The following is a 27201-nucleotide window of genomic DNA, read 5'->3' on the forward strand; positions in this document are numbered from 1 at the left end:
AAGTACAATATGTCGTTTTTTAAATTGGGCCTAGATGTTTTTACAAAGTCTGCTACTTCACGCCGCGCGGTCCCGCGACTTGAATGCAGATGAGCGCGGGCGCACACACACAACTTGGCACTACCGTGTGGAGGAGTGAATGAGTTGGTAAATAAAACAAAAATGACTTCCGGTGACGTTGTAGTAAGTACACCACCTCGTTCGGTGCCCTACACGTGACCTCGATGTTAAAATGATGTGAAACGGCTCTTTCAAGGGGAAGCAGCGAGCTGTTGAAATGACCTTTTCCCTCTTTGGTTCTTGGTTTGTTCCACTCCGCCCCACTTTCAATGGGTTGCTAGGCGACGGTAGTCAGGTGACTGTCTGCAGACAGAACATGGCTGATCTGTCAGAAGACCAATGAGGGAAAGGCCAAGATTTAGCATAATCGAGCTTATTTCCTGCGTCGTTTCTGACCACAGTGGAGCGTCGTGGGCAGCGGTTGACCAGAGTTCTTCAAGGTAAGCACAAAAAGCGCTCTCGTTGCGGAGAGCCGTATTAACTTACTGTGTGTCGCCCTGGAAGAGCCGAAGCTAAGGTTGGTGTTGGCTAGCTAACGTTAACTTTGCCTTGACGGTAGCTGCTAACCAAACAGTCCCCGCTTTCTCTTTCACAACTCCCGCGGAATGTGGAAGCTCGCAATAGTAAATGGAATCGAGACGTATGTTTATCGACGCAACGTGTTGACCACCAGCATACGTGTAACCTCATTTTACTGCCCGAAGCTATAATGTGCTGTATCGAACGTGTTAACAGTAAAAACTACCCTGACGTAACGTTAGTTAAAGGAAAGGTAACGCTACTAGTTAACGTCAGCGAACGAGTTATGTGTGATGTGGCATCTCTGTAACTCTTTTTAAAACCAAAGTCAATACCTTCACCTTCGGACTGAGACCCCCATGAGCAGGAAACCAGGGCTCGACACGGTGAATGTAACGTGTCATCAGTTCTTTCAACTTGTTCTATTGACATAAAATCTGACCCGGGACTATGTGGAAAATATAATCCAGTAGGTTTTGCCATTTGCCGTAATGACATACAAAAACGTTGGGATGAGGTTTTGTGCCTAACGTTAGTTTATGTGAACGATGTGTTTGGGGGGTTGGAGTTATTTATATACTGGGCCTATCTGGAAGAATGCCACAGTCCTGTCACAGAGCCTATTTCTCTGTTAAATATTGTACTTGTTATGTCATAGATGAATACAGATATAGATACAGTAGGTTAACTGATGGAGTATTCAGCAGTTTGCATAGTGTTTTTGGAGGAACACCATGAAGGGAACCCACAAAAAATTGTTCCTTTATTATCCCAGTAATATCAACATCAGTACTGCAGCAGATCCATTACTTATTTCTAAGTTAATGTTACGTTTAAGATGATATCTTAATAAATAAAGATAACATCATCCCTACAGTTTATGGTTTAGGCTTCAGCAATATGGTTTAAAATAATAGCTTGTTGTTGCTATTTAAAGTTAAAATAACTGTTATTGCCTCCAACAAGCTTTTATATTCAAACAGTCTGTTGACTGAGACTCATTCTAATCATTGACTCTGTACAAATGAACATAAAACAGATATTCAAGCCATGTTGTTGCACAAGACTTTAAAGCCCTTCTGAATGTTTTATCGACTGACCTGATTGCAGATGAGCGGGTTGCCGGAGGGATTAGCAAATGGCAGAAGCGAACCCCTTGGGAACGATGCTCAGATTTGGGAAAGACCCTGGACTCTTGAAGAGATGCGGCGGAGCAGTGCCGACTGGTCCCTGGCAGCTGACTCAGGAGTAAGTCAGAAACTTTCTTCCCAATTTACAAATACAAAATCCTCATCATCTTTTCTGGAATAGACTGAAAAACCCTGCGGAAAGATGCGTAGTGGAGGAGATTGTAAAAGTTGTTGTTGTGCTTTGGTATAATGAAAAGAACTGTGCAACTGTCTTCATGTAGTTTTTTTTCCTCTACAGCTCTTCCTGTTCCTTCAAGACTTCTCTCAGAGAATGCTGTCGAAGACACATGACATTGAAAAGCAGTTGGACAGTTTGATCCGTGACACCAAAGCCACAGATAGCTGCTTGCACTCTGTCTTTAATGACTTCCTCATGCTTTCCAATACACAGTTTATAGAAAATGTAATTTACCCCTCTTCTTTTTGTTTTTGTTTTTTGCTTGTTTTACTATTGCTGTGACAATTATCCATTTGTTTGGGTTGTTTTGTTTTTGTAGGAACATTTTGCAGATTACACAATGTAATCCATCTGGTAATAGAACACTTCTTTTCACTTTGTGTCCTGTAGAGAGTGTACGATGAAGAGGTTGAAGAGACTATTCCCAAGACTGATGCCTTGGAGAATCAGCCTGATCAGGTATAATGGAATCTTCTTTCCTCGTCTTAACATTTGATTGCGTGGAGTATTGTTATTTTCAGTATGTAGGACACATTATACACAAGCATCGCCCTGTGAAAGTCCTTTTTTTCCCCTCAAAAGGTAAAAACTCGAGAGCAGAAAGAAGCGGAGTTGATCCCTAAGATGCAGGAAGCAGTAAGCCATGGTCTGAGGGTGCTGGAGTCGGCCTTCGAGCATCTTGACATCAAAGCGGGAAACTCTGATTCAGAGGACGATGAGGTCACAGACAGAGTGGATGCCATTCTGGAGCCTAAGGTGTGTTGTGATTCTTAAAGCAGTGCGGTAATGCATGTGATCATGCATCTTTACATGAATGTTATTCATACCGTGTGTCTGTTTTGTCCTTGTCTTTTAGGATCTCTATGTGGATAGACCACTTCCATATCTGATTGGTTCCCAGGCCTTCATGGAACAAGAGGAGGTTGGACTTGGTGACCTCTCCAGTGATGGTAATATTCTTATGACAGATTCTTCAGGCACTTTCATATTATGCTGCTTACTTTCCCTCATACATTTGTATGATTCTCTTTCCAGAAATGTCAGTTGACAGTGACAGAGACAGCGTAATTGAGAGCGAAGATGGCAAAGAATCAGTTGTAAGACTTTTTTCTTTTTCTTTCATAGTGTTATTTAAGGTTACTATTTTAACATATTGCACCATCAAAGGAAACTTCAATGTATACTTTTATTTATTCAACAGCGCTCAGATGATGACTTCAACCAGGAGGAGGACGAAGGCCACAAAAGTATTCAGAAGGTACAGTTGACTGCCTGCCTGCTAAAACACATTAAAGATTCCATTCAAGATGAAGAACGTAATTGTCATTTGAATTCTCTTCCTACACTCACTTAGAAGTCATCCATGTTGAGTTATGAGGAAGAGGATGATGAAGAGGATGAGGATTCTGACATTTTTGCAGAATCAGACAGGGATGAGGATGACGACAACGACAGCACGAAGGTTCGCTTGTTATGACTTTGCTTGAATACTGATGAGATATGTTTGGTTATTTCGGTCTGGAATGATTCATATACGATCTTCAGTTTCTCCGGGACATTGTTAATCTTTTTTTTTTGGTGATACATCATATTCAGAACACTGGCACGTCGTCTTTTGCTGATGAGCTGGCAGCCCGGATCAAAGGGGAACCAGTTAGTAAACCAGAGGGAGATCGCACGTGTAAGTCACAGTCGATATCAACCAACTGGCAGTACATCATCTCCCTTTTGTTACATCCACTTTTTCACATTTATTTGGGGGAAAACCTGGCGTCAGAGTCTGAATTTGAGTTAAGTAATTACATGTTTGCATGTGCATGCTCACGGTTTTGTGTATCTACCATGTCATGTTTTTAAAGCATTGTCATCTAAGAAGAAAAGTAAAGGCAGGAAAGGACCAAAGCCTGCAAAGCCACAGGGTAGGACTTTCATTCATCATCACAACAATGATTTCTGCATTCGTTCTTTACACAGCGGGCCCATTGTTCTCGGTGTGATCCTCAATACTGTTTGTGTACCTTGTGTAACAGCGGCTGACGAGGACAGTGATGACATGTTTAAGCCACCGAAGATGGATGATGACGACTTCTCCCCATTTGGAGGGAAAGGAGGCCTCTTCAGTGGTGGGAAAGGCCTATTTGACGACGATGAGGAGGTATATTAAACTTGAGGATTTTCCGAGCTCACGCTTATTCATTCCCATTTACTCTGAAATTGGATATGTGCTGTATTGTGTTCTGTCATTCAGGGGGATCTTTTCTCCGAGGCTCCAAAACCTCCTACGTCCGAAGACAAAAAGGTGCTGAATGAAAGCATGAGAAGCACATCTCAAACTCCAAGTAAGACCGTAGTTTTTCAAGACAAAGACTTCTACATAAGATCTGTACAAACATATAGAAGAAGATAAAAAAAACTAGCCTTGCAGATTAACACAGACCTTTTCTTTTCCATTCAAGAATCGGACATATCGGGAAAGAAGATTCCAGCAGGTGGCGTTTCAATATTCCCAGGTAGAAGCATTATCTCGTATGACTCCGAGAATCGAGCCTTTGTCGGCTTCCTCGTGCTCAACGGCCTCCTTCTTTCTCCGCAGACGACAGCCTGTTCCCTTCAGGGCTCGACTCTGACTCAGTGACGAGCAAGGAAAACGGGACTCGAGTTCCTAAGACCAATGCTGCCTCCACTCCTGCTCCGGCGGGGGCTGCTTTTGGTGAAGGAGCAGGTGGGCTGTTTGATGATGAGGACGAGGAGGATGACTTCTTCAGCGGTAAAAGCCTGATAAAGTCTGACTCCGGTAAGTGCGCGAGACAGTTGGCCCGTCAGTGCGGTAGTCTGGGTTCTGGTGGGATTCTCACTCTCAACCCCCCCTCTCGTTCAGCTGGACACAAGACACCTAAGAAAGCTATTGATCTTTTCGACGAAGACGATGGCGACATATTCGGTGAGAAGTACATTGCTCGGACGCCGGCACAAAGCAAGAAGGAGTTAGTGGAGGAGCAGGTTAAACCACCTGAGAAAAAGGTAAAAATCAACATTCAAGTGTCTCCATGTGGTTGAACATAATGACATAATTATAGTTTTAATGAATCACACATTGTTTGGTGGATGTAAATTATGTTTTTTTCCCCATCGTTATGTTTAGATGCCAGCAGGCGCAATCTCTATGTTTGGACCAGGGACGCAAAGCTTGCTCAATGAGAGCCTGAAGAAATGTCAGCCGACTCCCAGCGAAGCGTCTGAGAAATCTATGGAGGTCAGAATACTGTTTTTAACAATATACTCTGGTGCTTCCACAAGCAATATGCCACTTTTGAAGGTCCTGTCTACATTGACTCGCACGGTAATTTATCAGGCATGGGTGGCATTAAATGAGCAGCGCTAGCTGAGGTCAGTATATTGAGTGCCGTAGTCAAGTGCAGACTGAGAAAAGGTCACATTTGATTTAGTTTTAGTGGACTTCTGGCTTTTACTCTATATAGTTCAGTTCTCTTTCTTCAGCGTTCCTTTCAAGACTAAATCTTGTATTTGTAGAAAGAACGTTATGATTTAGAAAACTATTCATATTAAATGTTCATCTTCATGTTATGCATATAGAATGGACCGGCTCCAGATCATACTAAGGCTGCTGTGAAGCAGACCCAGAAGCCTCAAATGAGAGTCCTCTTCTCTGATGATGAAGACACACAGGTACGACTCCCTTCACTTCACTAGAAAGGAAGTGATAACAGAAGAGATACACTTAATTACACTGTGTATTTGCCGTCCATAGGGATCTCCCATTAAGAGCCAGTCTAAGCCTGAGCCTACAAGCCAGGGCAAAACCAGCAAGGCGCCTCTGTCATTATTTGATGACGAGGAAGAAGAGGTGAGAATAATAAACTGATTAGTCCCACACGTGGGCAAAACTTAATTAGCTTCCGCTTTGATGCGAGTATATTAATTTGGTTCTTCACACCTCGCAGGACCTGTTTGCTTCCGCTACAAAGTCCAAAGCAAAACCTCATCAGACAAAAGCCTCCACACCGCAACCCAGCAGAGCCGTGTCCAGCTCCCTCTTCAGTGATGATGAGGTACGAGGCTACACAAACTCTACTGCTGCATACCAGGATGCCACGGTGCCTATAATGTGCTACAACATTATTCTTGAACATTTCAATGACAGGACCAGTGGGTGAGTTCTATAAATAGTGCGGGGAAGTCAGAAGTAAAGGCAGGAGGGATGAAGACCAGCGTCAGCGCTCCCTCTGGTCTCATCGCTGCCAAAATCTCTCACAAAAGCAGCCTCTTTGACAATGATGACGAGGACGACCTGTTTGCTCCAGCGACAGAGTCAAGGTATTCACACTCGTCAGGAGGATCAGTGCAAAAGCAAACCGGCTCACTTTTTCAATTGTATTAAAATCCTGTCAACCCCAGTTTGAATATATATATTTATTCATTGTATTGCTCAGAATTCGTACCCATCCTCTCACTGTGTCGCTCTTCACACAGCCAGTGGAAACCTCAGAGGGTCGCCCTGTTGTTTGAAGATGAGGGTGACGACGATGCAGATACGGGATCCCTCTCTGGCATCAAACCTGCTCTCAACACAAACACCGCAGCCTCAGCGGCTAAAGTGAGTGCGCTTATCATTTAGTTTTTGGAATTAAAAAAAAAAGAATGCAAGGGCTTTAGAAAGTTTAAGGTATAAGGGCTGAAATAATTGGCTCATTCACAACAGCACCAATTAAACCGAAACTGGGATGAAATTAACATACAGTACCTGTATTCTTAGGCCTCTCAGTCGTCCTCCCTGTTGGAGGAGTCAGAAGAAAAGCCTTCAGCACAGAAGACCCCTGAGCCGCACCCATCGGCGCCCTCGACAGACATCGGCGAGAGTAAAAAGAAGCCTGCCGGGGGGTTCAGTCTTTTCGGCGGCATTGACGTTCTGGCCAGCAGGCAGACAAAGACCCCGTTGGATGAAGACGGCCTCCTTTCTGAAGACGACCCACCGCCCAATGTCAAGAAGGAGGAGAAAGTCAAAACAAACGCTGTTAGTCTGTTCGATGATGAAGAGGAAGATGAATCCGATTGGAATGAGCCAATATTCACACCCAGTAAACCCGCATCGAGCAGCACTCAAAAGGTTTGTCTGATTCATGCGGTGAATGTGAGAACCGCACGAATGCAAATGTTGCATTCGTTGTGCGTTTTTGTCTGCGGTGAAGGTGTAAAACGTGTCTTTTATTTTCAGCTCGCAGAGGATCGGCCACAGACGACAAGCACAGGTGTGTTCCAGGATGAGGAGCTGCTGTTCAGTCAGACGCAGCAGAAGGACAACGACCCAGATGTTGACCTGTTTGCCCCCTCGGGGAAAGCTGAGGTCAGGGTGTTAGATATTCTGATCCGTTTGTAATGTTTAACTCTACTGGATACTTCATAATGTGGCGTTTTTTTTAGTTTACTAGAGCAGAAGCAGATGACTTTTACAAGATGCTAACAATACACGACTGTTTACTTTTCAGAGCTCTAAGCTGAGCTCCGAGAAGCCAGCGACAACAAGTCTGTTCGCAGAAGACGATGAGGACGACCTGTTCGGCTCCGTCAAGACGAAGACTCCTCCTCCGGTAGCAATTTGATTTGTTTGTAACAATTCAAATGATACTAGATTCCTGCTTCCCTAACATTGCATATTACACCAGCTGCATAAATCGCCATCGAACTGAACCACACAATTTCTAATCATCAGCAGGACGTTAAATTGTCTTTCATGTTTGTTGTCAGAAAGTAGCGGAGAAGCCCAGTAGACCTGATGACAGAGCGCCACTCGCAAGTCCCGAAGCTGCAACCGAGATTCAGGTGAGTCTACTGCAAGCGAATACTCGTATCATGCGCCATTTCGTTTTCTTTGAGCCATAAACACATTTACTTATTTGTCCACGTGGTTTTAATATACAGTTCATTTTTGCCTATGTTACGTGCTTTTCTTTTAAAAACCTTTTTAACAGTGTTGTGTCGAGAAATGCCTCTATTGGATTCAATTCTGAAACTGCCGTAATCTCACCACACAGAAGCCTGCACCAAACCCTGTAAAACCTAAAGATTCCTCATCAAGGATTGGGAAACTTCAAGTAATGTTTTTGGTTTTATTTAAACAAAAAGCTCCATTCCTGACATTTCACTTTGATTCCTGTGTGTCTTCTTTTTTTTCTCTTACACTATTTCACTTTAAAGGTGTCTTCTTTTGGGGCTTCCTCGTGTTCATACGTAAAAGCTTTGCTATGATACAGCTGCATGACCACAAGAATGAAGATCTTTTTGGATTCAAGCTGGAAATGTTTTCACTTTCTTTCAGTCTTATCAGTTTCTTTACACCTTGCTCTTGCCTCATTGCCATCCACCGTCTTGTTTTTTTTCTTCTTTTTCTTATTCTTCAAACCAATGCGTTAAACTGAAAAGAGAGCAGTTGTGAATGTGTAGTTCGATGGGAACGTCTGTCTACATAGTCTTAACTGTTCAGGGTCCATTGTCTCTCTTTCGCCGTGACAGATTATTGTGTTGACGTGTCTGATGTTGTCATTCAGGCCAATCTGATGATCAACCCCGCCGCGTTGCTCCCTGGTGCTTTCCCCGGCACAGCTCCTAGTTCCTCCTCTAAGGTTTCCAACTCCAGCCTGAGCCCCGGCCCTGCCACAACTCCTACAGGAGCCCAAACTGACCTCGAGGGAGGGTTGAATTTCAACGACCCGATTCAGGTTACAACATTGCAGAGCGCGCACAAGGTGGGTTTTTAATCCCTTGAGGAGAAAATCTTTTAGTTGCTTTTTGTTTGCTTGGATATTGATATTTCGAGCTCAACTCTTCTGTCATGCAGAGTCGTGCCAAAGGTTCTGTTCAGAGGAGACCCCAGTCCAGAGCTGCGAGGCAGCAAGCAGCCCAAAGAGCTTTACTGGATAAAGGAGTGGCCGAGGGTGGAGACGTTCCAGGGCCCAATCCGAGCCTGCCTGCTTTAGCATTCCCTCCGCCAGATAAATCCAGCCAGACACAGGCCGGTCCGATATTACCGAGCTTGGCTGAACCCGCTCGCCCGCCCGCCTCCTCGCCTTCTCCTTCACCTCCATCCCTCTCTGAAGTCTCCACGGCGCCGGTACCGAAGCTGCCCGTGTCCACAAACGGCGGAAAGAAAGACAGCAGCAGTACCAAAGTGCTTCCGTCTCCTGGTGAGGAGGACATTTTTGCCTCTGACAGTCTGTTTGGGGCCACTTCAGTCACTAACACGCCCTCCGCCAAGACGACGCAACCTCAGGCCAGCGGTGGGGTGGGAGTGAAGACAGACGGAGACAAAAGCACTCTCCCATCCATTTTTGATGCCAACACGGGTGACCTTTTCCAGAAGGTCAAACCCAGGTCAGCAAAAAAAAAAGCCGTGGCCACGTCCTTTTTGGAGGAAGAGGACGACGATGAGGACATCTTTGGAGTGAGCAACAGCTCCGCTCACACCTCCACGGGTAGTAAAGGAATCAAAAGCAGCAGTAGTTTTTCAAAGGAGAACATCTTCCAGGTATCTTTTATTTTTGGTAATTTCTTTGCCATCATCGGAATATGTAGACCTTGAGTTTGAAATAAAGTTTGAAATGTTTCATGTCTTGAATATTTGCCAAATTGCTGTTTTCAGGATGAAGTTTCCACGGTGCCTAAAGTTCTCAAGAAGCACAAAGAGAAGACCCTTGATGCCAGCTTGTTCGATGACAACATAGACATTTTCGCTGATCTGACGGACACTTTGATACCAAAACAGAAGTCCAAGACGAAAGTAGAGACCAAGTCAATATTTGATGATGACATGGGTAAGCATGCCAGCATTCATGTTTTTTGCAATTTTGTCCTTTTTTATTTTTTAAATCTGTGTTTAACTGGATGTTTTGTCCATGTCTTTATTCTTTAAAGATGACATCTTTGCACCCAGCATCGTAAAACCAGTCACGAAGGCTCCCCAAAAGTCAAAGAAAACCCCACTTCCTCAGGAGACCAGTACGGCTGCGGATCCAAGCAACACATTTGAAGATCCACTTAATGCTCTCGGTGGGAACTGAACTGTTGTTTCTGATTCGCAAGACTTGTATAATTATGGATTCATTTCTTTTGCCATTTGGAGGCTGTAAGATTGGAGATCGGAAACACTGTTGATTATTTATTAATTTGAAATCTTATAAATACTGGGGCTTATTTTTGCCAGATATAGATTTTAAAATGCAAATTATTACAAGCATCTTCTGACAGCACTTCCAAAATCATCTCAGTTCAGATCATATTATGTAACAGTTACAATGTACTGTTCACCTTTATAATACATATTAGCACTTTATCAGCAACGGCTACCATATGCTTTGTCTCAAAGCATGCAGAAATTAACAGTAATTTGTTTTAAATGTCTATCATTTGGCTTTTCCATGTTGAGATTATATGTTTTTGGATTTGCACCATATAGCTATAAGAAATTAGTGTACTTACTGTTAGGCATTTTGACAATGTTTTTATTGAAAAGAAATTGACCAATTTCTTAACTTTGCCTGTGATGAAAATGGACATTTTTAATAACTAAAAATAAATATTTTCTATCTGAAATGAGTGTGATCACTTGTGTTGTTTCTTTCCGGACTTGTTATTATTATTACTTATCAATATTGTTCAGTTTGAATGGGGCAGGGAGCCGACTAAACTTGAGAATTATATTTAACGTTTACACTATTCCTGTATATATTTTGGATCATTGGGGTTATGAGGTCAATATTAAAAAAGGAAAACAAATTAACTGTTTGAGTGTATTAACATTTAAAAGGGACCGAGACAATCATCCTCAGCCAAAGATGTATTAACCGATGTACAGCGAGTCGTTCAAATGGTGTTTTAAACCGTGATAATTACCAACTATAACGACGACATTGGTAGAAAAATATATTTTTATTTCTTCATTCCAGATTTTGGAGGATGTGACAGTGTCCGCCTTTGACCCACGGTTTTAACCATATGATTTTAACGAACTGATCATTTCCTGTTCCGCCCACTTCCCCATCTGTGGTGCCAGTTGGTTCCTTTGTCTGTCAATCAAATTAAATCACAAAGGTGTTGTTCAACCGCTTTCGACAGGTACGATGGTGTCGCCCACCAGCGGACCACGGCCACCGACAGCGGTCAACAGTCTACTACGTTTCGTTCGCGGTTTTTAGGGTCACCGGGATGAAGTGCCGCCCGTCACGGTCGAGAGTTACCGCTACACCGGACCGAAGCCGACTGATGTAGCCTAGCACCCAGCTAGCTCACCGCTGAGAGGTTAGCCATTGTTTGACTTGTTGGCTAACATGGCAACCGAAGCTAACAGTAGCGGCGTTTTTTACGACCGTGTTATCTGAGAAGGGAGCTACTGGTGAGCGGGTTTTGATCAGAAAATACCGACGTCAACCAGGAATTTACACTACATAGTAAAAAGTAAGGTTAAAAAAATACGACTCGTGGTCACCTTTCTTTGCGAACGTTAGCTGCTGTTGTGTTTACGCGAGTTGCTAACGTCGACCCAGTTTCTCCTCATGTAACGTTATCTGACTTGCTCTGTGGCTTCTGACGTTACCGCGCTGCTGTGGTCAACCACCGTCGGTTAACGTTTAATCCGCACGACGTTACGCCGTCGCCCGTCAAACGACAACATAGGCGTCTTATTTTTCTTTCTTCACGCGATGACTCCCGTCGACAACACGTCTCTCTGTGAATACACCCCGGGCCTGTTATGCTAATATTATCGATCCGCGAGCCCGTTCATCTTTAATGGTTATTCACCTGTGGACTTAACCGCCACCGTGAGACCCGGTAAGGCCACAGTTGCGTCCCCAGTGAAGTGGACTCGTCTCAATTGCAAGGGTCAGTGTGTTGTGTCTCTGGAGCACAGCGCGTGTTCGATTGAAGCCCCGAAACACAAAGGGGGACAATGGAATATATTGCTATGTAGAAGGGCATGCACCCGCTATGGTTGACTTTAACATTTTCGAAGAACTCCACGTGGCTCTTTTAAACAAAAGCATGGTTGACCTGTCAGCTTCATGCAGATGACATTTTGCAAGATGTTGAGTCAAGTGGCACAAGACGTGATCAGTCAGAGGCTGCGATCCGGCACAGGACACTTCATACCGCGGCTTATGTAGCACACCTGATCCCCTTGCATTTTGGCCAGGGACTTACTCCACTGCTGCACTAAATATTTCAAGAGGTGTCTGCACAGGTCTGCTGTCACTGTCTTTCCTTCTAAAATAATTGCACGGTTTTGGTTGTGCTGTCAGTTTTTATACCATACCACTGGTTTACCATATCAAGTGCAATCCTCAATTATGTTATTCATGATGCGAACATCCCCCAGTCAGGCAACACTTCACATACATTTATTTTGTCCACCTATACAAATATATATTCCTGTCTGCCTTAAAAGTGCAGTTGATACGTTGGTCAAAAAATACTGCCACAGGAGTGTTTTTTAACTAATCAGAAATTAAAGTTGTGATGATCATACCCTCCTTTGTTTCTACTCCCAGCTGTGGTCATGCTGCATGATGTGTGACGGTTGTGAGGCTAGAGAGCAGTGCTTGTCCCTCTCTCCCTCATCTTGGGCCAGCCGTTCCATTTAAGCACGTCCCTGAAGTTCCTCGCCCGACCTTACAGGATGACCGACAGGAAGAAGCCGCCGTTCTGTAATGATGACAGCGCGGGAGCGTTGCACCATAAGCTCCCGTTCTATGACACTATGGAGCTCTTCATAGAGACCCTGACAGGGACCTGTTTTGAGCTGCGTGTGTTGCCCTTCGAGGCTGTCATTTCAGTCAAGGCAAAGATTCAGAGGCTGGAAGGTACAAAGCACACACATGTATACTTTGCATGCTTTAGTCTGCTGTTAAGGAATAGTGTCCCTACTGAATAAGTCATATTGCAGTGATTGAGCCTGCAAGCTGTATCAATTATCTGCTAGACTGGGTTCATGAGGAGTTGTTAGTTTATGTATAACTGCACAACTGTATCTACTAAAAGTTTTATATTGTCTGTGGTGTGGACTTAATTGGTAGGCATACCTTTTTAAATGTCAAATTAATGAGAAGAAAACTGGTTAACCTCCATCTTCTTCTGATTTAAGTATCTGTCAGTTTTTTTCATTCATTTTGACCTCGGCTGCCCTTCGTATTTTTTTAATTTTTTATATGAAGAATATTTTTCATATCTTCTTTCTTTTCTGCTGTTTTCAGTTTTAGTGGTGTGTGTGTGTGTGTGTGTGTGTGTGTGTGTGTGTGTGTGTGTGTGTGTGTGTGTGTGTGTGTGTGTGTGTGTGTGTGTGTGTGTGTGTGTGTGTGTGTGTGTGTGTGTGTGTGTGTGTGTGTGTGTGTGTGTGTGTGTGTGTGGAGGTCAGCCAGCCAAAGTGTGTTAGAGAAACCCATTCGGCAATGAAAATAACACTTCTCCTCCTCTGACACTGGCTCACCTCCAGCGTCGGGTCAGCGAGTTCACCATGTGAGCTTCTTCACAATGAATATACTGCACATACTTTTGAGAAGCCATTTGTATTATTTAGGCTGTCAACCGCAGTATTTTTATTAGGATGCAGCCACACAGTACCAGTCACGTTTGGACACACTCTTTCATTTTGAATTGAATGTCCAACCAACCTTGTGTTTTAAGTTTAGCTGCAAGATAAGTTGTCTTTATGGGGAGATATTATCACCTCAACAAGTAGTAAGAGTGCACTATTATTAATGCTACTGTTTGGTCCTTTGCCAGTTTTCAGCAATAACATAGTTCTGTCTTTAGGGGGCAGACATGAATCATCTTTAGTGTGGTGCGGCTGCTTCTGTTGGCAGCATTCCCATCTTGCCCTTTTGTCATATGTGTGAACTTAGTCTATAAAATATGAACCGGTCCTTGTCAACGCTGGTTATTCTCTGCATTCTACTCCCTCTGACTGTCTGTAAGGTATCCCTGTTGCCCAGCAACACCTTATCTGGAACAATTTGGAGCTGGAGGATGAGAACTGTCTTCACGACTACGGGTAAATCTATTCCTGTCGCCCCTTTGTCTTCTGCAGTGCACTCACACAGACGACCAGCGTGTTCTACCAATTACTAGCAATGTGTTGGAATTGGCCCGCCGTAAGAGTAATTTACATGTGCACTTTGGTTGTGACTCTGTCTTAATTGAATTTGACATTTTATAAATGAGCCGGAGATATTGAGGCGCATGACAAAGGGGACACACCGGTCACACGAGTCGGAGAGCTCGTCCTGCCACTCTTGTCAGTTGACATGATGCAGACCTCACCCTCCGGGGCTCTGCTGGCCGCAAATTGTGATGATGTTGTTGGTACTTGTCACTTAATTTTACATTACATGTCATTTCGCTGACGCTTTTATCCAAAGCGACTTGCAATAAGTGCATTCAACCGTAGGGATACAAACTCAGAAGAACAAGAAACACATAAGCAGCCTGTGGTGAGATCTTGCTGGACCGGCCTCTTACGCCGCAGCATGTTTTTTTAATTCTTGGAAGGTACAGTAGGCATGAAACGTCTGCTCATCAGATAAAAGTGTTCCAGTGGAATTACAGGTCATGCACTAAAGTTCTTCTGGAAATCATCCAGATGCTGTGAGTGCTATAAACGTTACATTGGAGCATCTCCCCTCTGCTTCAGTAAAGACCCTTAATGTAGAAATGTACTGTTATCTCCTGCTTTTCTATCACATTGGCGGACACATGGAATGTTTACAATGCTCTCCGTGTGTTGTCCTTCATTGATCATCAGTCTGTCTGTGTTTGCAGTATTGCAGAGGGCTGCACATTGAAACTGGTCTTGGCTATGAGGGGAGGGCCAATTAACACCAGGAGAGGTAAGTAAAAGACCCAAAGGACTGCACATGAGTGCTCTTGTCTTTTATCAAACGTTTGTTGTTCAAATGCTCTGTTTCATAAGGAAATGAAATGTGCGGTTTTCCGTTCTTTTGACAGCTGAACCCCACTCTCTCCTCTTTAGTAACCATCGATGATCCTATCAAAGATGTTACTGACCTGATGGAGGGCACAAAGGAGGAGGGCTGGGAGAAAAGCCTGGCCAACAAGCAGGTCACGTTTGTGGTCTACCGAGAAAATGACCAGTTAAACTTCTTCCGAGTCGTCGACAGGGGAGACGGCACCCTGACCCCTCTGTCTGAATCCATGAGGTTGGCACATTATCAAATTCTCCCTGCCGTCTTAAAGCCCAGTTCTTATATCTGTAGGTGAAGATCCGTTGTTTTATGATTGAAATTAAACCTATATTGTGCTGGACAGCACACATACAAAACGCTTAAACATATACTTTCTCTGGAGGACTAAATGAGTTGTCAAAAGATGACAACAGCCTATTTAGCAATAAACTAAAAATAAGACTCCCTCTCACAGTCTCCTTCCATTCACTAAACCAAACTGCGGCGAAGCATTTACCCCCATTGCTACACCCGACACCGCACGACTCAAATATGGTACAGAACCAAAATGGCACAAACAATGCTGCCACAATATCATTAAATGTCCAAATAAAACTATGCACAATAATATGGAATGCCATTTTAGTTCAAATTAAATAAACGAATAAATACATGAAATATGCATTTGAAATACATCATGAAATAAATAAATGAGGCAATAAATACATAAATATTAAATACATTTAATTATTTCATGGTACTTTTATTTCATAATGCCACTTTTCATTTCCAGAGTCTTTTATTTCATAATGCCACTTTTCATTTCCAGAGTCTTATTTCATAATGCCGTTTTACATTTCACGTTCTTATATGCAAATCAGGGGGCGTGGCTACATCTAACATTCAGAACAGACAACAGACCCGTGTGCAAAAGAAGGCTGGCTAAGGGACCGGTGGGCTCCGAGGTAGCATGCTAGCATTAGCAGATCAAATCGATCAACATGGGTTTTCTGCAGATACGATTTTGACATATATTGAGGGTTTTTTGGAAATACTGGATAAGTGCTCTTCAAGATGTATACATAGACGACGAAGTTTTAAATTGTTTAAGACTGATTGAGCACCGCGTGCGTGTGGAAGAGGTCCAAGTTGAAGAAGTCAACATTAGCGCTGTTACAACTTTGTGTTGTCAACCCGAGAAATCCAATATCCAGGAATATCCAGAGGTGGGCGTCCAGCACCTGTGCTTGTAGTACCAGCGCTAATCTCACGTCCCTTAGCCAGCCTTCTTTTGCACACGGCTCTGTTGTCTGTTCTGAATGTTAGATGTAGCCACGCCCCCTGATTTGCATATAAGAACTTGAAATGTAAAACGGCATTATGAAATAAGTCTCTGGAAATGAAAAACGGCATTATGAAATAAAAGACTCTGGAATTGAAAAGTGGCATTATGAAATGTGTGTATTTATTGCCTCTTTTATTTCATGATGTATTTGAAATGCATATTTCATGTATTTACGTATTTATTCATTTATTTAATTTTGACTAAAACGGCATTCCATACAATAAAAGGAATTTGACTAATACTTATTTAACAAACCGAATATCAGAAAATCAGAGAGGCTCGTGCATTAGGTTGCAAGAAAGAAGTGCAAATACATGTAATGATCGAAATATTTATGAGGCCAGTGGGGAGTTGTTCTTAACATTGATTACTTACTCCGTTGTAGTTGTGGCAGCTTAGTCCAGTGAGCGCTGAGGAGACTGCCGACAGCGCCGTACGGCCCCTGATAGGAAGGGTGTTTTTGCTTCTCGTATTTTCCAGTGGCGGCTCGGTGTGCAATGTGTATGCAGAAGAGGAGGAGGAGGAGGAAGATGGAGAGAGTTCTGCAGCTACACAGCAAAGCCTGGAGAACTCCATCACCATGAACAAAATGAAGCTACTCAAAGCCAAGATGGAGGACATGAACCTCAGCAAGAAGGTTGGAAGCTGTTGGCATTACAGACTGTACTTTCTATCACAGAGGGCAAATGTGGCCTCTTTTCACCTTGTTTTTGAATGAAAGCACCTTGTGAACGACATTAGTAGTCCATCCTCCAGCTGTTTAATTTTTATGATGTTTTCGTCAATAAAATAATGAACCAAGGTACGTCAAATACTTGCAGCACACAGAATCCTGCCTTTCTTAATTGATTAAAAATGTACGCTTGCATCCGTTTTGCATTCTGCTAATGTGCTGCACCAAATTTGATTAGCGTGTTTTTCAAAGACAATGGAGCTCTTCAATACATTCAACTGTACGGTGGCGTAATGATTTTTTCCTCATTTTTACAAGAAGCATAAAGTGGTAAAATGACCACTATGATTGTACGGTTTTACACCGGGGGAGGGAGTGTTGGGAATACAACTAAATGTGCAGTACATCTAAGAGGACAAAATGTGTCTGTGTCCTCCAGCCGAAGAAGTCAGCGAAGGTGAAACCGCGGCCCTCCGTCAACCCGCATCCCTGCGTTGGCTCCCTCGGAGCGACCAGCAGCACACGACACCACCATCGCCTCTTCCGTTCGCTCTCCCAGATGAACCAGCCTTGGCCGTCAAACGCACAACTACCTCCTATCGCAGACCACGAGTCCGTGGACCCCTTCTCGCTCTCCGCTGCTGCGACCTCCGCTCACTTTTCTGCCTCGAGGCGAGCCCCTCCCTCCTTGCCGTCGCCTTCTTGTTACATGCTTCGGGAAGAGGAGCCCTGGGAGACATGCCCCTCCTTTGCTAAGATCCGGCCCCCTCCCAAAGTGTCCCGGTTGGACATCGGCTGCACCAGGTTGATGCGGGACTGCGTGTACCCTCAGCTCCCGCCGCTGTGTATCAGGGGTCCACCTGAAGCGAGCTTCGACCAGGCCGAGCCGGCCGGGGAGCCCGGCGGGCCGAGTTTGTTGGAGGAAGCTGCCGGGCTGATGGCGCCGGTGCAACCTGGAACTCCGTTTGGGGAACTGTTGGACCCCCTGAGTCTAGATGTGTCCGCCCAGCCGGAAAGTCGGCGGTCGCTCGGGGTCGGGGCTCAGCAGCAGTTCCCCGTCTCTGCGTCCCCTCTCGGTACCTGGACCCTTGGGACGAGCGATGCTCTCACCAGCGATGGTTCACACCTCGGCACACCATTTTATATGCGCTCCCCCTCACCACCGACTTCGACTGGGCCGCTGCCTCTGGCTTTTGATTCCACTCTCTCCTGCTTACAGCCCGACCTTCAAGCACAAGTAAAGCCGGGCGGCGCATCCAATCACCCCCCCGCCACCGCGTCGACTCATCCGCTGGGCACTCGCGGTGTTAAAGTGGAGTCACCTGGCAAGAGACCGGGGCTCATCTCCAAGAGTGAAGCGAGAGGCATTGCTCAGATGGCAAACCAGGCCTGGAAGGAGCCAGTCGGGTCCCTGAAACACTCTGACCTCCTGGCGTCTCACTCCACGCGGGCTGCAGACGGCGACCACAGCAGGGACGGCCTGGGAGAGGTCCTGGGGCTCACGCCGGCATCGCCCCCCTACGGCGCCTCAGGACCGGGCAGCCTCAGCTCCCGGCTGCCGTCCATCCCGACCAACAGGCTCCTCCAGCACAACCTGATAAGGCAAATGTCCCCGCTGCAGCGAGCAGCAGCCTCTTACACGGTGAGTCAGGGAGACGTTGGTGCTTTCTGCCCAGATTGGATCTGTGGATTCGCTTTTATTCATTTTGTATTATTTATGCTAAATGTTTAGATGTAATATTCCTTGTGAGCTTCATCAGAGTGCTTTTTTTATTGTTGTATTAAACCAAACGGATGAAGGAAACTGCATACATTGTGCTTTTGAAATTCCCCAGGATTCAACTGCTCGGCCAATCAGAAGAGAATTTTCAGTCATGAGCTCACAATGTGTTTTGCCACCATGTGTGATTATCTTTCTAGGCCTAGAGCAAAGCACAATATCTGATGATGAAAATAAAATATCAAAACTTTCCTTCTCAGTTTAAATATTTCATCAAACTGTTGTAGTTGATGAATCCACCTGACACGTTGAGGTACTTTATGCTCAATTGTTACATTGTGAAATGGATTTTAATGCATTAACCAGCCTTTTTAATAAGTTAAATACATAAGGAGAAATGCAATTTTTAGTCATAAATGATATAAAACAGCTTGTATTCAAGACATTAATCATGGAGTCCATCTAACTACGTGCGCTTCACTTTTTATCCATCTAATATTGTGTTTATATTGATTTGCTCTAAGATTATTTCCTCTTTGTTATTTTCTTAGGCCACCGCCCCTCTTTCCTCAGCTGGGGGAGTCATGACATCATTTGGCAGAATAGGTAATTGCATTTCTGTTTTTTAATCATATTTATGATAATATGACCTATCAAAAGGTGTTTGTGATTGTCATTCAATATCTTTTCGTGATTGTGGGTGTGGGTGGTGAAAAAGAATCCACTCAAATCATGAGACTGAATGTCACCTTTGACTTTCATGAGGGTTTCCCTTAACACGATTCATGTGTGAGCCAGACAGCAGGAAAGAAAATAGTTTTGTGCTGCAACTGTTTAATTACAATGGCTATGACAAATATTACAATGGATAACATCTTTTTTTCAATACATTTAGAGTTTTCGACAGATAACTGACGGCAGGGAACGGGACTTCCTCACTCTTAATGTCAACGCTCATTAAGCAGATGACTGTTGCTTTTCCCTCGGAGGAAAGACTTCTCGGGCCTCTTTGATAACAGTCTCTGAATGTGGGATTTTCAAAGCTCTTGCTTCACTGGGAGAAAATCCAGCCGCATGCGGTGCTTCTTCACTTGTAGAGTGGCTGCAAAACACTGCAGTGACTCAACAGTTCTATCATTGTTTCAAAAAAAGAAAAACCCTCTGAAAAGGCCCTATTTTTTTTGCTAAAGTACAAGCCTATGAAGAGCTTTGCATTGTAGTTGTGTGAGATTGCACATTTGAATTGTGGACGTTTGAGCCAGTGGTTTTAGCTGCTGTTCTCGAGAGGTGCGTTGGCATGCAGAGGGGAAGCTGTGAAGTCCTTCAGTGCGTGTTGTGTGCACTCTACAATAAAGCCTAGCCGAGGTTTTAAATATTCATTCTTCCTTCAACTGCAGAAGCAGCACAAACATCCGAAGGGCGGCAGGCCTACACACAAGGGCGCTTGTTTATGTAGACCACTCGAATGCTTTCACTGCAGTAAGAAATAAGGATACGTAATGTATTGCGTCAATGTATTCCTATTTTCCTCTAATAATTAGAAATGATGTCTGGTGTTTCCCAACGGCTGAGAACCTGTTGATGATGCTCGAAGAATCGACATTCAGCAGCCCGACTAACAACCACACATCAATGAATCATAAGTTAGTCTTCCTTTAGCTGCGTTTTCAGAAAGACTAGTGAGTGGTGTCTGTAATCTCTAGAGAAATTACTTTTCTAAATAGATTCCACCCATCAAACAACTCTGGTGTTCACGCCTCCATGCGAGTCATTCACAAAAGATTCACTTTCTGAATGACTCGCTGCTTTAACCGGCTCCGCCCACCAACACGTCTTCCTCTCTTTCGCCCAGCTGGATGACCAGATCATACGGGAATCCTTCGCGTCGGGAGGACATTCAGGAACAATCAGTCTTAAATCCACCATGTTCTTGTCTTGACTACGTTGTTATGGTTGTTGTGCAGAAAAGTGAGTCATCCCTCCTCTGTCAGTGTGTTTACATGATGGTATAATTTGAATCTTTGCTTAGTCGGACTATGCTATCTTTCGGGGGGAGGTGCTATTATCCCAATATACATGGCAGTGAATAAATCGAACCATTGGCCGAAAGCATGTCATATCCGATACGATAGGTGGCGCTGATTTCATTACAACTAGTTGTGATACAGCCATTTCCGCTTGACCTCTTCACCACCAACAACAACCAACATCATCAACATTACGAGAAAGATGGCGAACGGAGAGCAAGGTGAAGCTACATGCTTCTACTATTTTTGCATGAAGTTAATAGGAGCCCAGCGAATGCGAATGGCGCTATTGGCTGATTTTATAACGGAGAGAAGACGCCGTCGGGATCTCAAGCATGTGCAAAGACGCAAAGTCCAGTTCCTTATGCGATTCACCGTTACATGCCGCAATAGTCGAACTATCAACTGGATCGGATCGAGTTATCCAGGGGTGTTAGTCGGATCGTAGTCGGATAAGGGTGTTTACATGAAACGGATAATTCGATTTCAGTCCGACTAAGCCAGTTATTCGAATCCATGTAACCACGCTGTGTGAGAAGAGCACACAAGACCCCCGAGGTCTTTATCTGACATCCCCCATTTCCTCCATCAGGACATTTTACTTCTGTCTGATGAATAAAATCCAGTGGCCAGTTATCAGCAGATATAGTAGCATTTGGCAGTTAGGGAACCAGACCTGTATTTTCCCTCATATGTTTTTATTGGGTGCAGCTTTCTAAATGGTATTTTATATCAGCAATATGAATTAAATGCAAGTCTGCACATAGTATGTAAACGAAGCCTTTCAGTATTTTAGTTTTATTGTGACCATTTGGTATTGTGTCAGGAAAATGGTATGAACGTCCCTAATTGAAATCCAACATCTAGTTGTTGTAGGAAGGCATTATTTCACACATCAGTCATTTCCCAATTATTTCCCAGCGGTTTCCTGACAGTGACTGTAATTTGGTACTAATTATAGGAAAAATGGATTGTATTGAGTTTCCAGTAAAACAAATTGGGAATTACTTACAAGGAAAATGTTGTAACCTTAAACACACTTTGGTCTGTATAGCCGATGCATTATTCATAGAGACTCCAGGTACACCAGTTTTAACAAACCCATCATTGTGCGCCACTGAAACATTAGAGGCAACCTCTGTCATCAGTGACAGAACTGCAGTCAGTTTCAATGAAGACGTCGACAGTAGTTTGTGACACAAGTTGCTATTGTGTGAGCTGCATAATGTCCCCACACTGCTGCACGCTGTACATAATAATCCTCCGTTTAGGGGGGAGGGTTAGAAGAAAACAACTCTTGATTAATATCAATACAATTTAAAGTGAGGTCCACTTGGCGTGATCATGTGTCCTGGTTCTGAATGTATTTGAATGTCTGTGGTAGCAGATTAAAGTGCACAGAACACTTTGTGATGGTTCGGATCGCAAAGCCTGAAAATGTAAGCAAATGACAGCAGGCTTGATGCTTGATGAATGAAAACACTCTTCTTGTGGGCATTGAAATTACAACAAAGAAACTTAGACAAAGTGAAACGGTACAGACCGGCGTGTTTAATAAGCACATTAGCATTTGTGACCGCGCTGCAGGGTTTGAGTTCACAGGTTTGAGTGCTTTGCACTTTTGACAGCTGCTAAAAAGACGAAAAACATTCTTGGTAAGAAGCGCTGAAGGCATGAAAAGAGAAATGCAATTTTCCTCCCTCGTGCCGTTGTGTTGATGCAACCTTTCATGGCTCTGTCATCACTGTGATCGATTTAAATTAAACAAATTAAATGTGTAAAATTTATAGAAGGCAAAATTAACAAAAGATTTCTAAAAATCTCCATGTGTCTTTTCTTGCCACCAGAGACAGTCCACGTGACATCCGTCACAGAAGCGAACCGAGCCACACAAACTAGCTGTGTGCAGATTAAGTATGTAATAAAAAGCACGTTTTGTTCTATTCTCAGGCGCTCCGACATACCACCTACCTCCAGTCAAGGCCCCCACGGGCAGCAAGAAGAAGAGCTCAAAGCATTGCTTCCTCTGTGGCAAGAAGACTGGGCTGGCCACCAGCTACGAGTGCAGGTAAGAGCCCGGCTGCTCATCTCGTCTCCACCCGTTCGGCACTCTTCTCCTCGGCGCTGCCGTTTTTTAGTAGAAAGTGATCTTCCCTCATTGTGTCTCTCAGCTCATCGCTCTGTGTCTCCAGTGAAACATGTTCGCAGCTCGTTCTGCCACCAGTTATTCGCAGCTTGGAAGTTTGAACTCGGGTCGCCTCCCGTTCCTGACTCAGACGCGACAATGTGTAACACAGGAATAAACTGAGTAATGTCATTTATGATGTGCACTCATTGGTGTTTGTACATGAAATGCGTTCATATAGAATCTAATAGAAAGAGCAGTGTTGCTCTTTCTACAAATGGACTGACTCACGCAGAGGAAGCCCAGAGACTCTATTTCTATGATTGCTGATTTGATGGCTGATTGGATAAACCCAATACTTGTATGTCCTCTTAAACATACCATGTCAAGTCTTGCGTTTCTAGATCTTCAAATAGGTGCCAAAACATTTGTTTGTTCCCGTGTCTCAGGTGCGGCCACAACTTCTGCTGCAGCCACCGCTACGCGGAGACTCACGACTGCACATTCGACTACAAGGGTGCCGGGCGGAGATTACTGCAAGAGACCAACCCACTTATCAGCGCTCCCAAGCTGCCGAAGATCTAGAGCCTCCGACGCCAGCTGAGAGCAGAAGCTTATTCACCACTGTGTGCTTTTATTTTTTTACGTTTATCTTAATTTTTTAATATCAGCCAAGTTTGCTTAAAATTAAGAAAGTATTCTGCAAAGCCAAGTGTGAACTAACAAGAGTAGACTGAAAGAACAGATTTTCGACAATGTGAAGATGTTTATCCTTTTTATGTTAGAGTTCTTTTTCCATTCCGTAAAAGCAAAACAAACAAAAACACTGCTTGTAATGTAGGTCGTTTTCTGCTAAATATAACTGCTGCACGTTCAGACATAACTATTTTTAGTTTTGTCTGCCTTTTAAAAAAAACGAAAAGATAGGACCGCTGATGACTTCATTTGACAAGTCTTTGACAGATGCACTTTAGAGCTTATCATATTTATACTTGTAACTGTCCTTATTGTTTGGGAGAAGGATGCTTACATTTCTGTGTTTGTCATATAAAGTGTGTATGTTGTTGTTACTCAGATTTTTCTATTATTCACCTCTTAAAGTCTTTCTTACATGGGCACATACATAAAGACATCCCTAATGATATCTTTCTTAAAATAAACAACAGTCCACCCCCACACATTGATGAAATGCTTAATATTTATTAATGAATAACACTTATTTAATTCACGGTTGGTTTTTAGAATACTAAGTATGCAACGTGTGTGTAAGTGTGAGTGTCGGTTGTAATCTGTTTATCCTGTAATCCTATCGAGTAAACGGTATTAGGATGGGAGAGGGAGGGTTATGGTATTTATGATATGTCTACAAGTAAGATGCTTGCCATAAAAAAAATCTTTTGTAAGTTTTTTTATTGATCAGCTGTTGCAAAAACGTTTAATGCTGTTATAGTATCTACAGGAGTTTGCTCTAATAAAGTTTCTTTCCATACATACATGTGTGTCAGTCATCTAATTGTCTCATTTACGTCCTGCTGCGTTGTCCTTTAATAGTCCTCCGTGTTTTTTTTGTTGTTTTTTTTAGATTAGATTCAACTTTATTGTCATTGCACAGGGTACAAGTACTGAGGCAACGAAATGCAGTTTAACATCCAACCAGCAGTGCAAAATAGCAAAGTGCAGAAGTGCAGAGTATGTGCATGTGTTAACGACCAGTATGTGAGAAACTGCTTGTCGTCACAGAATCATTTCTGTTGCATTAAGAGTTGTGATGCAGACCTACGGCTAGTTTCTTAGCAACGAGCTGACTGTTTTTGCACCTGTTGAAACCCTCATTCATTCTCGCCAATACGTAGAAAATATAGTTGACAAACAACTTCCTTCATAAAAGTCCCCATCTCGAGATAAGCTGGTCTTACTGGAATACAGTCTGCTGGTTTCGTTTCCCCAGCAGGTTGTGCGTTCTAAGAACCACAAAGAGTCGACGCCCTCTGTTACAAACACGATTTCGATTGGTCAGTCGACAGATGGATTCATCCCACGGGGGCTTTTGCTCCACATCTTCAAATAGTAATGGACTGTATTAATATTTTGTCTGCGAGATCACCTCAACGCTTGTTGTAGATTCTTAATGTGGACGAATGCAAAATACAAACTAATGGGAGAGTAGTGCCGGTGATGCACATATGAGAACACATTGTGTGATCCCAAACACAAACATGTTTTATTGCTTTGCTGGTGAGTCATTGAGCAGAAAGGCTCAAATCAAAAAGTGGAGGCGCTGCTCATTAAACACTTTTGCTTTCACTTTGGACGCTCGTCCTGTGCAACAGACAAACTGACCTGAGTCACGTCTCAGCGTTTTCATCTTCACTTCCCTCCTTCATGCTGTCTGGCTTTGATCCAAGATAATTGGGCTGTGCACCATATGCAGCCGAAGCTCTGCTGGGAAAATGCAACTCAACATGGAGTAGGGGAACTACTCCTCCATACAGCAGCAAGTCTGAATACTTTTCACTGAATTGTTTTCTTTTAACCACAATATTTTTGGGGCTTACTTTAACTAATATTCCCAAATTGGAAAGGATTTAAAAAAAGATGTAAGACATTGTAAGTTTATAATTAAGTAATCTCTAAAATAGGCCTAAAGACTCAGATTTGTGGTGCTGTGATCTCAAAATGCAGACACATACATATACACATTCAAAATGTGCAAACTCATCTCTGAAGTTTGCATGGAGAGGAACAGTCATCACAAGTACCTGCAGGAATGTGACAAACAAAAAGTACCCAAGTGGCTCTGAAGATATTCTCACATTTTAGTGCTTCTTCATATGCTGGTCCTTTTTTGTCAAGTATTTATAAGTATTCAAAGGCAATCTGTGCCTCGTCTGTGATCAAAACACATTTGTCTTCCACGGAACCGTCATTGTTTTGGTAAACAGTTTCTGTGCTCATGAGGGCCTCACATGTGCTCCAAAATGCCACACTACCGGTTTGACAGGTTCACTCAGGTAAGACAAGAGGAAGGACACACGCTGAGAATAACTTCACACTTTGAAAAGCGAGGGCATCCTTAAGTCTGGTAAATGTTGTGAAAACGATTGTTGCAGTATCACCAACACGGCGGCGTTCCACTTGCCTGCTTCTCTGCACGTCCAAAACACGACGAAAAACCCACATCACTGATCTCTCCATTCCACGCAGCGAGACGGCCTGCAGCCTGCAGCCTTATCTCTCCCAAGCACAGACGCATGCATGACAAATTGGCAGACTGACTTCTGAGGGGCCCACTTCGTCCAGACCGAGCACAGAGGCTCCGTTGTCCCATCACAAGGACGGCGTGGACGCACTGTGCATCAGTAATAAGCCCAAACACAATGTCAGGTCTCACGGAGATAGAGCCGAGGCTTTGAGTCGACGGAGGACACAGTCCCCAGTTTGATAAGTGAGTTTCGGCCCAACGCTCTGCGCTGTGAGTGGGGAACTCTTAGTTTTCCGAGTGTAGTGTGAATCACTGTACACTGGGGCCCATTCATGATCTGAAATAATGACCACCGAACCAGAATAGTCTGCTAACTGATGACATATCGGTTATGGAATTTCCACAAAATTGAATGTTAAATGTAGTGTTGAAGATAAAAAGAATATGTGTTATCATCACCACGTCATTTTGGGTCATTTCAGTCAGAGTTATCATAAAGGAGTACAGGAGTAAAAACTTGCCTGTCCGTGACAACTGAAACACAATGTAGCTGCACATGAAGAGGCAATTAATCACCATAAATCGGCACTCGCTGTTTGTCTAATGCGTCCAAAAACTGAGAAGAAATGGAAACAAAAATGACAATTCATGGTTATTTGTCAAAATACTTTTTAGCCAAAAGATGAGTACTTGTAAACTCCCTCAGTTTATTTGACACCTTGTTTTTTGTACTGTATTAATACACGAATGAATAAAGGTGTACTAATAATGAGTGGGTCCTTCGGGCAGAGCCAGACTGGCTGTCTTATCTTGCTGTTCTTTGTGCTAAGCTAACTGCTAACTGGCGGACACACACACCTCAAGCTGACAGCAACGTGAGACCAACAGCTATTCCCTCTCTCTCGTTACTCTTTCTTTCTTTTTCGCATAAGTTACATGTCCTGCCAAACACATTTGTCTCTTTAGTTGCTAAATGCAACACAGATCTTTGCTGCATTTCGGCAAATACATCCTACAGAGTACCTATGTTTTAATTAGGTAAAATAGTAGCATTAAACTACATTTTATTCAAAGTAGGGAAATTGAGGGTCAGGGTACAGAAACATTAAATAATAGAGTTTTAAATATCAACACTTGATACCGCATCATTATGATAATTCCCATCACACCCCCCCCCCTCCAAACAATGCGTGCGCC

The 27201-nt window shown here is 43.5% G+C and overlaps 2 protein-coding genes across 8 annotated transcripts; both read left to right on the top strand.

Moving 5' to 3' along the window:
- Nucleotides 1-223: 223 nt before the first annotated feature.
- On the top strand, nt 224-10551 carry washc2c (WASH complex subunit 2C). Of its 3 annotated transcripts, none has more exons than XM_040179146.2 (31): nt 224-500; nt 1690-1827; nt 2008-2172; nt 2338-2406; nt 2530-2703; nt 2804-2897; nt 2983-3044; nt 3149-3205; nt 3302-3409; nt 3544-3628; nt 3807-3866; nt 3978-4102; nt 4196-4286; nt 4404-4457; nt 4541-4741; nt 4826-4968; nt 5090-5200; nt 5542-5634; nt 5717-5812; nt 5910-6017; nt 6110-6282; nt 6439-6562; nt 6722-7072; nt 7181-7309; nt 7452-7553; nt 7711-7785; nt 7998-8057; nt 8511-8708; nt 8801-9487; nt 9602-9773; nt 9874-10551. In XM_040179146.2, exons 2-31 carry the CDS (start codon nt 1690-1692, stop codon nt 10017-10019), a joined length of 4251 nt encoding a protein of 1416 aa, XP_040035080.2. In that variant the 5' UTR covers nt 224-500; the 3' UTR covers nt 10020-10551. The 3 variants fall into 3 exon arrangements, 2 of the variants coding, with proteins under 2 accessions (XP_040035080.2, XP_040035081.2); XR_013467911.1 differs by having other exon boundaries at nt 257-500; nt 7935-8057; XM_040179147.2 differs by lacking the exon at nt 7998-8057 and having other exon boundaries at nt 257-500.
- A 233-nt stretch (nt 10552-10784) lies between these two features.
- zfand4 (zinc finger, AN1-type domain 4) lies at nt 10785-24295 on the top strand. 5 transcript variants are annotated; one of them, XM_040179151.2, is made up of 10 exons: nt 10785-11256; nt 12504-12815; nt 13927-14002; nt 14770-14837; nt 14956-15167; nt 16738-16894; nt 17370-18572; nt 19202-19256; nt 22628-22745; nt 23252-24295. In XM_040179151.2, the coding sequence occupies exons 5-10, from the start codon at nt 15019-15021 to the stop codon at nt 23385-23387; spliced, it is 1818 nt and encodes a 605-aa protein (XP_040035085.2). In that variant the 5' UTR covers nt 10785-11256; nt 12504-12815; nt 13927-14002; nt 14770-14837; nt 14956-15018; the 3' UTR covers nt 23388-24295. The 5 variants fall into 5 exon arrangements, with proteins under 5 accessions (XP_040035085.2, XP_040035083.2, XP_040035084.2 ...); XM_040179149.2 differs by having other exon boundaries at nt 14981-15167; XM_040179150.2 differs by having other exon boundaries at nt 10998-11412; nt 14981-15167.
- Nucleotides 24296-27201: the final 2906 nt, after the last annotated feature.

The sequence above is a fragment of the Gasterosteus aculeatus genome, chromosome 6 (genome assembly GCF_964276395.1).
Source record: "Gasterosteus aculeatus chromosome 6, fGasAcu3.hap1.1, whole genome shotgun sequence".
NCBI lineage: Eukaryota > Metazoa > Chordata > Actinopteri > Perciformes > Gasterosteidae > Gasterosteus > Gasterosteus aculeatus.